Below are 12,951 nucleotides of genomic sequence, written 5' to 3' on the forward strand. Positions count from 1 at the left end.
TCATCGGTCTGCTGGGATTCACGTGCAGTAGCTGCTCTTCGGAGGAGAAGAGACGCTTGAGATTCTGAAAGGACTGCTCCGCTTGCTCCGTCCAGATGAATTTTTTCTTCTTGGAGCTGAGCGTGTCCGTAATGGCCGCTGTCTGCATCGCGAACCCCTTGATGAACTTGCGGTAAAAGTTGGCGAAACCCACAAACCTCTGGACCTCCTTCCGGTTGCGCGGGCTCTTCCAGTCCAACACTGCGCGAACCTTGGCGCTGTCCATGGCGAGCCCCTTGTCCGACAACTTGTAGCCCAGGAAATCTACCTCCTTCCTGTCGAACTGGCACTTTTCCAGCTTGGCGTACAGCCTATGCTCCTGCAGTCTCTGCAGAACTTCCTTGACGTCTCCCTCGTGGGTCTCCTCTGATTCCGAGAATATCAGGATGTCGTCCAGGAAGCAGACGCATTTCTTGTAGAGGAGACCCGCCAGTACGTGATGCATGAAGGCTTGAAAACAGTGAGAGCCATTTTGTAATCCAAAGGGCATAACTCTGTATTCATAGGTGCCCAGGGGCGTGAACATGGCAGTCTTCCATTCGTCGCCCTCCCGTATGCGAATCAGGTTGTACGCCCCTCGCAGGTCCAACTTCGTGAAGACGCGTCCTTTCCTTACCGTTGCGAGCAGGTCGTCTATTTTGGGCATAGGAAAGGCCGTGGGCTTGGTCTTGGAATTTAAGATCCTGAAGTCGACTACAAGCCTCTTTTGGGGCGTGTCTTTCTTCTTCACAAAGAATACAGGACTGCCCCCCACTGCCTTCGACTCCCGGATGAAGCCGCGTTTCAAGTTGAGGTCTATGAACTCCCTGAGTTCTTGCAGCTCTTCCTCAGACATGGAATACAGCTTCCCAGTTGGCAGCGTCGCCCCTGGCAGGAGGTCAATCTTGCAGTCATAGGGCCTGTGGGGCGGCAGCTTGTCCGCTTCTTTCTCGCAGAAAACCTCCAAAAACGCTGCATACTTGAGTGGCACTGCTTGCAGTGTGCCTAATTGTAGCTGCTGGTCATCCTCTTCCCCTTCCGGGCTAGGCAGGATGCAATGTTCCGCACAGTAAGAGGAACCGAAAGTCAGTTGGCGCTGGTACCACGCCAAAGCTGGGCTGTGCCTGTGCAGCCAACTCATGCCCAATACTACAGGCGTGTCCGACAAGCGGGTGACATTGAAGCTGATGACTTCTCGGTGATTCCCAATTTGCATCACCATTGGAGGCGTTTGCTGCACCACTTGCCCCCCCAGCAATTCCCTGCCATCCACTGTGACAACCTGTAGAGGCATCGTGGCTGGCAGTAGTGCTATGTTGTGCTGTTGAATAAAATCCAGTCCTATAAAGTCTGCGTTACTACCAGAGTCAATGGTGATTGGCACTTCCAGAGTGCGTCCATTGGGCAGTTGGAGTGACGCTGTAAGCTGCACCACTGGTTTGGGTGGGAGGGGGTCTGTGGGCTGTAAAATTGCTGGGGATTGCTTCATTGACTTGTCTGGCTGGACCCCAGTGCCTCTTCCTCCAGCCAGACTCCTTCGTTTCCCTGTTGTGGTGTTTTCTGCTGAGTTGCGTCTGTGACTGTTGCCGAGGCTGCAGTGTGCTTGTGGAGCCTCTGGGGACACTCTTTCGCCATGTGCTGAGCACTCTCGCAGATGTAGCACTTCCTGTTCCCTCTAGGAGGCTTCATTTTGACTGCTCCCGGTGTTAGGGCTCTGGTAGCTGACTGAGCCCTGGCACCTCCAATATCCATCGGTTCTTCTCCCCCTCCCTGCAAGGGTGTGGATTGAGCACGCGCTGCATCTTTGGGAGAGAAGGGAGGTGCTCTGGCTGGCGCCCGTCCCCAACGTCCTTCTTCTCTGTTCCAAGGACGTTCCTCCAGACGCACGCCGATCTCCAGCGCCCTCTGGACCACTTGCTGAGTGTTCTTTGGTCTCTCCCCCCTTGCAATCTCAGCTTTTACATCTGCATTCAAGCCTTCCCAAAAGAGGTCTCTCACTGGCGCAGAATCTTTCTCCCATCCCAGCGCATGAACTAATCCAAAAAAGCGTGCATGGTACTGCCTCACACTGGCTCTGCTTTGTTTAAGCCCGTGTATGTCTCTCCTGGCAATATCGATGTCTATCTTTGATAAAAAACACGAATCCATCGCTTTAATGAAAGCCTTCGCATCTTGGAGCGCCGGATCATTATCTCTCCATAAATTCCTCAGCCACGTTTTGGCCTCCCCATGCAAATGGGACAAGATAAACCCCACTTTCTCTCTCTCATCTCTAAAGTCTTTTTCTAGCAGATCCAGCGCAAACAGCAGGTCGGCTCTGAAGTTAGGGTACTGCTGTAAACTCCCGTCGAAATGAGATACCAGACTGCCTCCCCTTCTCCCCAGCCCAATGCCCTCTGATTTGGGTCCCGGTTGTCCCAGTGTAGAAAGCATTTCCAACCTGGTTCGGAGATCTCTGCAAGCGGCATCCATTTCCTCTTCCCTTTTCTTGGAGGCCCGTACCTCCGCGTTGAGTTGAGTTACTGCATTTCGCAGTTCTGTCAGTTGCTGTTCCGGAGTCATCTTGCCTGATTTGTGTGAGCTCTCGAAGCACCCCTCCTCTGCCCTCGCTGCGTCGACTCACGTGGCGAGGTTCTTGGTGCCAAAACTTTAGTGAGATGGAGCTTACTGTCAGAGCTGGCTCCTGGTCCCAGCTCACAAAGGACCAACGCTAGCCGGTAGTAAAGTATCAAAGTCTTTATTGAAGAATAGTTTCCATTTCCAAGCCTCAGCGCCCCAGCTCTACGTCTAGAGTCTAGACCGGCGAAGCTCCATCTGAATCCCCGCCCCCTGTACACCAGTTTAAGACTCTAGCCTTACTCCACCTCTTCCGTCTCTCCTTTCTCCTCTGGGTCCTGCTACCCCCCGGGGTCCCTTCCTTCCTGGATTCTTCCGACGCCGACGTGGACCCCCCTGACTCCTCCCTCTCTCTACGGCGGGCTTTAGGACCTGGCTCCCTATCCGGGCTGCCAACTGCTGCACCCTCCTGTACATTTGAACTTGGCGCGCGCGCGCAGCCTTCCACCTTCCTCTCGACCGTTTCCTCGCTCTCCGATGGAGGCGTGGCCACTCCTGCCTCATGTCCTCCTGCTGGCAGCGCGCTGCCTGATCCCGATGCCTGGGACTCCTCCCCTCTACTGCACTCTGGTGTGGACGCTGGTCCGGATTTCCAACTGCTGCTCTCTGAGTCCCCCCTGGCCCCTTCTTCCTGGGGTTTCCCCCTAGGCACCCCCCTTGCTCTGACCATGGGGGCCTCTTTCTGTGAATCTTCCGATTCACTGGAAAGACTCAGAGACCTCGGACCGCTGTCATCGCTGACATTTCCTTCGGACTCCTCCCCTTCGCTCTCCATTTCCTCCCTCTCCTGTGCCTCTGCTCCTGAACCCCTGACAGTATGAAACCATAAAAAGCACCTTTAATACAGAGCTCAGCAGAAGAAAAATACATGCCAACTCAGGGCAAAATAGAAAGTAGATTGGCATCCAGAGATAGAACTCCAGATTGTTTGCAGTAAATAAGTAAGTTTTTTGAACTCCCAATGGTTTAACAGCAGCAACAGTGAAAAGACTTCCACCCTCCCCAAATTAGACTGATCAGGGAGGTGGATAAAATCAGGACTGTAAGAGACTGTGTGATCAGAGGTGTCCTGTTTGTTCTAAGCCCATGCACACCCCACCACTGAACCAAGACACAATTTCGCACCTGGGGCAGGTGGTAGATCTCTTGTTTCTAGAAAAACAATAACACAACCACATTTTTCCCCTTCTACCAATTCCTAAATGACATTTGACGTAGTAATCGTGTGCTGCACCTTATTCAAGCATCATACTCATGTGTAAAAGCAGTGTGTGAGTAGTACTGCACAGAGTACCCCATGCACCAAGTAAACCCTACCTGGCAGCTGAGCATGTGGTATAAACATTTGCAGAAAGGGGAGCATGGTAGTAGGGCAGCACTGTGCAACTGCCCCCACCTGACAGCGGTGTTTACCTGAATGGTGTGAGATCAAAGAAATGCAGGATCAGGGCACAACATGGGCACACCAGAGGAGCTAATCTGACACTCCTGTCAGTGCATGTGTGCAGCCCCGGACTAACTGTGACCCTCCACTGTCCAGAAAAGTGTTAGCAGCACTGCTGTCATGGAGGGAGGTGTGTACAACTGTGCACACAAAGCAGTGTTAGAAACTGAGATATGAAAGCTAGGAGCTAAATGGCACCTTAAACCTAGGTTATGGGCCCAGCAACGGACTGTCTAGGTGTGCTTTTTTATAACAAGAATACGAAGCTGAAAATTAATGAACTGCAGCTAAAATATTATGTTCATTTTTCACATGGTCTAGTCCTTCCCCTGCCGACCACCCTAGTATTCTTAAGAGGCTCTCTTCTTCAGTCTTCCGAGAGTAGTTGGAAGTGGGGAGGCAGAAAAAGGTCCTCCTTTCCTTCCACTCTGCAGTTTCAATCTGAAATCTTCGGCGCAGTATTGCGCCCAGAGCTCAGAATATGCTTGTGCTAATGAAATTCCCTGTCGCAAAATGTGCCTAGAACAATGAGAGTTTTGAGCACTGACACAAAGCCTTCCATGTGATCTGGCACCCTGAGCAATCAGCTGGGATACATGAAGTCCTCTCAACGTGTTGGTCTTGTATGTGTGGACACAGAGGGAGGCCACACATGATGATGGGGAAGTGGCTACTTGGTACAGAGCTCCGCTGTTGGTTTTAAACATGGGTGTGTTGCCTGAATACAAGACGTTCTGGGTGTTGAACCAATTACCTGGAAGTAATGTGCAGTTTCCATGTTCCTTTTTCACGTAAACATAGTAACCTCTGATAAAACCTGGGTGGGTTTCATTGAGATGATCAAATTCCCAAGTTAGAATAAATGAATGGGAAGTCACTGTGTGTGTTTTCAGATTATCAGGCTCGTGAGCTGGGTCTGGAAGAAAGGAGGTTGATAAAATGGTTATGTGCTGCTTGGACTGCTCATCTTTGACCTTGGCTCCATGGTCAGATTTCCATTTCTAAGTTTGCATTTTGAGAACATCACCAGTTTAAAAGGAAACAAGGAAATTGAGCCAACTCTTTCTCAGAAGCCCTATCTTTAGAACTGTGCAGAATAGTCATCTCACCCCTGTTTCCCAAGACATACACACTCTAAAAAACAACCAAACTTAGGGTCAAATATCAGGATTTCACCTAGACCCTGTTTTTCAAGTTTCTTTCTGCTAAGAAGCTCTGTTGTTTTACAACATCAGCACGATACAGTGGTCTGAAGGCACACCATGCAGCAACCTGGCTGAAACTAAACAGGGTTTTTTGGGGGAGCGGGTAGCACATAGACTGGAGGCCACTTCATAGCCTCTTGCATACTAACTTGAGTTCAATGGGGAAAATGCAGGGCATAAAGGCAATAAATAAAGGCAATCTAGACAGCATCCTAAAAAGCAGAGACATCACCTTGCCAACAAAGGTCCGTATAGTTAAAGCTATGGTTTTCCCAGTAGTGATGTATGGAAGTGAGAGCTGGACCATAAAGAAGGCTGATCGCCGAATAATTGATGCATTTGAATTATGGTGCTGGAGGAGACTCTTGAGAGTCCCATGGACTGCAAGAAGATCAAACCTATCCATTCCGAAGGAAATCAGCCCTGAGTGCTCACTGGAAGGACAGATCGTGAAGCTGAGGCTCCAATACTTTGGCCACCTCATGAGAAGAGAAGACTCCCTGGAAAAGACCCTGATGTTGGGAAAGATGGAGGGCACAAGGAGAAGGGGACGACAGAGGACGAGATGGTTGGACAGTGTTGTCGAAGCTACCAGCATGAGTTTGACCAAACTGCAGGAGGCAGTGGAGACAGGAGTGCCTGGTGTGCCCTGGTCCATGGAGTCATGAAGAGTTGGACACGACTAAATGACTAACAACAACAACAAAGGCAATAAATGCACTGAATCATGCACTTGCATGGGCTACAACCAGCTACAGAAGATGCTTCCACAAACACTCTCAGAAAAACTCATTAGTATGTGATTCAGCACATGCTTAAGTGTTCTACTGAGTGACCCAACTCCTTTGGACTTTGCCTCCTGTTATAATAATTACAGAGACTGTGGCCTCCTACTAACTATGTAGCCATGGGCACACTTTGGACATAGCCGCAGCTATTTTGGTTACAACACCAGGGGCATTGTTTGCCAAATAGCAGGATCCTCCACACACAAACCTGACAGATAGGTCTATCTTCTGTCCAGCAAGCAGTGTTGATACAACTCACCATGCGCATTGGAACATGTCCATTGCTTGACTTCTGAAAAAAACAGGGGGTCCACAGTTCTTACTGGGAACCACTGCTCTAGAACTAGTTTTCAGAAGACTTGTTCAGCACATCATTTTCAATGTAGTCAAACATCACCACTGGCTTACCTGATTCGTTAAGATATTTAGTCTTCTTTTCCAGTAAATAGGCTCTATCATCTATAGTCCCATACACTCGGAAAGTGTATCTCACATCAGATTCAAAAGCATCTAGAACATAATACATTTCAGGTAAGTATCTCTAATTAGGGATTGAAGTCAAATTGCATTTACTAAACAGAGCAAGCTATCAACTGAAGGATGTGATATTTAATTAATGAATGAATAGGAATGAGTTGAAACTGAATGTGTTTTTGCACGTGAGGAATTTGTATCCATTCTCCCTTCAGCTGTCTCTCACATTCCCCCATTCATATACATAAATATACATCCAGTCTCACTATTATTCAATAAATGTATGCACCGTGTCATAGCATCAAGCCATCAAAGTGCAGCGTGCAAGACAAAATCAAAACACAAAAAGACAGAACTTCTGGAACCAATCAAATTATTTCAGCAAACCCTAAGAACAATTAAACCATATTTTGATACTCTTAAAAAACAATTTATGCAGATACATGGATGAAACAGCAGCTGCACCCATTCCTGGACAGGGATAGCCTCTCCCGTGGTGATCCAGGGATCAAAAACCTCACATTCAATTTGCTGTAATGCACTCTGTGTGGGGTTGCCCTTGCACTTGGTTCAGAAGCTACAGCTAGTGCAAAATATGAAACTGGAGTACTGAGTGGTTCATCAAACTACACATGCATTACTCTTAGTTTTTAAGGATCTATAAGCCACACAGGTCACTTGGGCCTCTAATAATGATTGATTTGCTCCCAAACCAGTGCTATTTCTCTAGGAAAAGAGGTGCCAAAACTCACCTCCCTTGTTCTCTTAGAATGGCAATGGCACCCACCTGAGAGGTGCCGGAAGAGAGTTCTGGCAAGTTTTGGCTGGGAAAAAAGCCCTGTCCCAAACGATCTATCTGCTCCTCATCCAGCACAGACAGACATTTGAATTCTTGGACCTGGGAACCACCAGCCCTTAAGATCTCCGTCTTCTCAGTGTTCAGTTAGCTAGCCCTCATCCAGCCTATTATTGCATCTAGGAAGCAGTTCAGGACATGCTCCTGACTCAGATGTTACAGAAAAATACACTTTACTCCAGACTTTATGACCACTCCCATAGCAGATGTTAAATAGCATTGGGGAGAATATGATGCCCTGAGACACCCTGTAGTTAAACTGCCAGAAGGCAAATGCTACTCTCTGGATATCAAGCCATCTGCCCCCCACCTATGGGGAAAATCCAAGGGAATACTGCAGTCAATGGTTGGTGTATGTGTGTATACATACACATCACTGAGTTATTGATAAAAATTGGCAGCTTCATCACTGTACCCCCATCTTTCTCCTGGAGAAAGTCATCCATCTAACCAGGCAAGGCCAATTCTGTCCCCAAGTAAGACCAAGAATAAAATGGATCCAGATAATCACTTTCTTCCAAGCGCAGCCGTAGCTGAACTGCCGCTGTGCTCTTGAGCAACAAAGTTATAAGAAGTTTCAATTCCTCTTCAGCTCAAGAATTAATCATTCAATGACAATGGTATGCTGTTCCTACCATGTGTAATGAGAGCACTGGAGTCATTGGGGCCAAACTTCTTCCACTGAAAGTCACAAAGATGGGACTTTGGGTTGTTGCACCAGTCCACGACGTAGGCATCAAACCTGCTTTGAGACTGCCAAGCAATATAAATGCAATGTTCTGTGTTATTCTGTGTGTCTTCCATGCTGCAATTCATGTTTCCTGAAAAGCAGTATATTGTAGCATTAGTTAAGAGCTTTGAGTGCTATCTCATCCAAAGGACACTGAACTTTGTAGTGTTGTCCCTGGAAAACTCAAGGAAGCAAGGCGCATATCACAACATGGAGAGCCAAAAGCTGCAAACGCAAGTACCGTATTTTTCGCCCTATAGAACGCACTTTTCCCCCTCCAAAAATGAAGGGGAAATGTGTGTGCGTCATATGGGGCGAATGCCGGCTTCAGGAAGCTATCCACAAGCCTTGGGAGTCCGGCGGGAGTTCCCACCGGGCTCCCAAGGCTTGCTGACAGCAGCCTGCAGCCCAAAACCCGGGGAGTGCAGCGGAGCTCGCCCCAGACTTCGGGCAGCTCTCCGCAACCCTTGGGAGCCTGGCGCGACTTCCCGCCGGGCTCCCTAGGCTTGCGGATAGCAGCCTGTTCTGGGGGCTGGGGTCGGGGGAAGCTTGGGCTTCCCCCACCCCAGCCCCACGCCTGGGGTTGGAAATAATTTTTTTTCTTTATTCCCCCCCCCCCCAACTAGGTGCACCCTATGGGCCGGTGCGCCCTATAGGGCGAAAAATACGGTATTTGTTGCATCAGGTTAATCCAAATAATGAGATAATGACCACATCTGAATGTCAAACATGGCATGTGAATGAGCTGCATTGAGTCACGGGCTCATCCCTTTCTCCTACTCCTGTGTGGCCAGGAGTCAAATGTCTACAGCTTTCACTGCTGCTTCCTTTTAACCATGGTTTATCATGTTGTCCAGAGAAACCGCGGTTAACATTAGCAATGGTTAGGCCAAAACACAGGTGAACAATCTATGGCCCTAAGGCTTTGGCCCAATTCCTGCATTTGACTAGGAAGTGAAAAAATAAGAAGAAAGGAGTAGCAAAGAGAAGGGGGCAGCAGAAAGAAAGTAAAAGGTAAAGGTAAAGGTACCCCTGCCCATACGGGCCAGTCTTGACAGACTCTAGGGTTGTGCGCCCATCTCACTCAAGAGGCCAGGGGCCAGCGCTGTCCGCAGACACTTCCGGGTCACGTGGTACTTTTATTCACTTGTGACTACAGCACAGATTGCCCTCAAAGGAAATGTGGTCCTCAACAGAAAAATGTTGCTGGCTCTTGGTTTAAAGCAAACCTACTTGATACTTTTTTTCTGAAGATAGCTTCTTCAAATTTAACCACAATTGACATTGAGTGCAGTTTTGGTTCCAGACAACACAGCAGGTTGTGGATGCTATGTGCTTTGGAAACAAGACCTCTCAAACTCTTCCTCTCAACCACTCAGGACAAGAGATGAGAGGGAGTGAATGAGGTGAAGAGGAAGATGGGTTCATTATAGTCTCTCTAAGCCACAGCTTGGCTCACACATAACCAGTCACTAAATCTGTTACAGCCCCATGTGTACGTGGAAGAGAAATAATACAAAATTGATTTTTTTAGCAAGGAAGTGTTACCCATCTCCTTGGGATGTGGTGGCAGGAGAAAAACACACAATTTAGTATTTTAATGCACAGGATTAAGAACCCCACTTCTGAGTGAACTCCAAGACAGCCAGAAGCCCAATGTCTGTATTTGCACAGTCATGGCAGTTCCACAAAGGAAAATTAAAGAAGGTGGAGTTCTAGGTGTACAGGGGTTCTCGTACATTTCTCAGATCTGGTAGGCATAACATTATCTCATTGGGACAAAAGGAAGAACCACATATTGGAAGAAGTTTAGCCGTACAAACCATCATCTTCAGCTGCCGAGATGACAATCACAGCAGGATGAGATGCGTTCACAGAGTTCCTTGCCGAAACGCTGATTTTGTAAGATGAGTTACCAAGGGAAATGGTGCAATTATCCAATGTGGGGCTTATGTCCCTGCGATGTGTTTCAGTAGGTTCCTCTAACTTTTCCCACAATATCTCATACTTTACAATTTTTCCATGAGCATGGAAGTCTGGTGATGCCTATTGGGAGGAAAACAAAACAATGAAGAAGAAGAAGAGTTTGGATTTGATATCCCGCCTTTCACTCCCCTTCAGGAGTCTCAAAGCGGCTAACATTCTCCTTTCCCTTCCTCCCCCACAACAAACACTCTGTGAGGTGAGTGGGGCTGAGAGACTTCAGACAAGTGTGACCGGCCCAAGGTCACCCAGCAGCTGCATGTGGAGGAGCGGGGACGCGAACCCGGTTCCCCAGATTACGAGACTACCACTCTTAACCACTACACCACACTGGCTCTCCTTTTCTACAACGGGACCAAGTTGCTTTTGTTGACTATTCTTTATAAGAAATGTCAGTTTTTCTTTTGGTATTTTTGTCTTGAGAAATCAGAAGCTGCCATTTGACAGCTGCATGCAGGGTGTAGCAACAAGACCAGTGAGTCAACTGGGCAGGCAGATTCTGGAACAACAACTCTCTTGCATAATGGCTTTTGAGTCTTTTTATTTTTGAAAGGGGGAAAAAACACCCTTCCATATAAAACCCCTGCCCATCAACAGGGAACATGGTTTCATCCTTTTCTTTGAAACCAACAGCTCAAGTTGGAGAGAATTCCAAGGCTGTGTACACACACCTGTGTAACTTTGCACCCAGTGTGTTCCCATTGCTGGTTTGGAAACTGGTGTTCACACAACATTGACCAGAATCCATATCAATCTTATTATAACTATCCTGCTGTTATTTTTATTATTATTTATTGAATTTATATACCGCCCTATACCTGGAGGTCTCAGGGCAGTTCACAGAATAAAATCAAAATATAAAACCACAAAATATATAATTAAAATAAAAACAACAACCCAACAATTCTTCTGCCCCCCCAAAAAACCCCCACATTTTAAAAGGGCATAGGATTTTAAAGGGCATTGTTCCTAATGAATTACTGTGTTTTGATGCGCTTCCCCCGCTAAACCAGATTCAATGCAAATTAAGAAAAGGAATGACATCGAAGCCTTGAAAGCTAGTCAAGTGTACACAGCCTGAGTCAACCTATTTATCCAACTAGCCCAGGACCAACAATGGTTTTCAAGGACTGAAGGCAGAGATTTTTCTCATTCCCTGCTACTGGATCCTTTTAACTGGAAATGGCAGGGATTAAACCCGGGACCTTCCACATGCAAAGCATGGGCCCCACCAAACTATTGTCTCTCCCCAATGAGATGGTACCCAAGCTCCCATTGTGGAATTCTGGATATATGGACAGCAGAGCACTTAGGGGGTCAGAAGATTTGCTTAGACTGGTGAAGCCTCCTGGCCAAGCTTACCTATCCTGTCCTTTTGTTAGGGAGCTACATTTTGTCAGGACCAAAGGTTCTTCTAACACTCCAGTTAACAATCTGCTTAAAAAATATACTAGTAATTTCCCAGGGAGCCTCACACAATCAAACAGTAATGGAACAATGATTTGTAATGCACAATGTATATGTGAAGTAAAGGTAAAAGTAAAGGGATCCCTGACCATTAAGTCCAGTTGTGGACGACTCTGGGGTTGCGGCGCTCATCTCGCTTTACTGGCCAAGGGAGCTGGTGTTTGTCCGCAGATTCTGGGTCATGTGGCCAGCATGACTAAGCCGCTTCTGGCGAACCAGAGCAGCGCATGGAAATGCCGTTTACCTTCCCGCCAGAGCGGTACCTATTTATCTACTTGCACTTTGACATGCTTTCGAACTGCTAGGTTGGCAGGAGCTGGGGCCAAACAACGGGAGCTCACCCCGTCGTGGGGATTCGAACCACCAACCTTCTGATCGGCAAGCCCTAGGCTCTGTGGTTTAGACCACAGCGTCACCCACATCCTTTATCTAAAAAAGAATAGTCTAAGCCTTGCAGTTTTTAGTTATTAGCAGTGGAAGGGGTGAAATATCTCGTCATCACTGGCTGCATGACCAGAAAGACTTACCTTCCAAAATATCGTTATGCTACAGTTCTCCAAACACGAGTCAATGTCTCTCCAAATATCCAGTTGCCCTGATGGAGCTGTAAACCAAAGCACATAAAACAGGGTTATACACTGTGGAATGGAGCTCATATTATAAAACCCAGGTGGGGAAAATAGCTGAATGAGGCTTCTTTGTCACTAGCTCCAACAAAAGATCCTAAACCTCTTGGTAGTGTGTGCAGGAATAAACTTGAGTGCGGTTCAGACACACACCTTATAACAATGGACTTGGGACCTGGGAACTATTACGAGTATTCGAGATGTCCCAGTGGAGGAAGAGGGAGAGCAAAAACCTTGCTGCCACTGCTGCATTATGAGGTCCATGTGGATGATTTGCAGTCAAATCTAACATTGCTAGTTAGTATGTGAAGGAGTTAAGGATCACAGAGCTCTAATTTGCTAGAGTAGGCTCGGTGATGTCACATCCCCTCTTCTCCTAGAAGGGAGGAAGTAAGGCTTGCTTCCTGTTCTCTCTCTCTCTCTCTCTCTCTCTCTCTCTCTCTCTCTCTCTCCATATTTCTATCCAATAATGTTCATGCCTGCATTTGCTTATTGTGGCTGCTTAAGGCAATGCATGACTATAAGTATATTTTAAACTTACTTCAGTGTGTGGCTTGTTTCACTGCAAAACAGATTCATGCAGCTGAACACATTATTAAAAGAAGGTTAAATGACCTATTCCTATGCTTCTTTAATCTGCCTAACGATAGGATTTAAGCTCTGCTACTAGGGCTCTTTATGTGCTAGCCTCCATGGTTTTAAAACAGGTACCAGCCATTATTTTCCTTTGCTAGTTAACCCACA

General features: G+C 47.3%; 1 protein-coding gene across 6 annotated transcripts in view; it reads right to left on the reverse strand.

The window, feature by feature from the left end:
* The window catches only part of OSMR (oncostatin M receptor), a 52,140-nt gene that overhangs the window by 10,292 nt on the left and 28,897 nt on the right, over positions 1 to 12,951 (reverse strand). For all 6 annotated transcript variants that reach the window (XM_083402754.1, XM_083402759.1, XM_083402758.1 and 3 more), the window contains 5 exons: positions 12,109 to 12,185; positions 9,955 to 10,177; positions 8,037 to 8,222; positions 6,480 to 6,581; positions 4,833 to 4,994 (listed from right to left, as the gene is read on the reverse strand). In XM_083402754.1, coding sequence (XP_083258880.1) covers positions 4,833 to 4,994; positions 6,480 to 6,581; positions 8,037 to 8,222; positions 9,955 to 10,177; positions 12,109 to 12,185 — 750 coding nt within the window. The remainder of the gene's footprint in view (positions 1 to 4,832; positions 4,995 to 6,479; positions 6,582 to 8,036; positions 8,223 to 9,954; positions 10,178 to 12,108; positions 12,186 to 12,951) is intronic.

This window comes from Podarcis tiliguerta, assembly GCF_965153285.1.
Source record: "Podarcis tiliguerta genome assembly, chromosome: 11".
In the NCBI taxonomy this organism is placed as follows: Eukaryota; Metazoa; Chordata; class Lepidosauria; order Squamata; family Lacertidae; genus Podarcis; species Podarcis tiliguerta.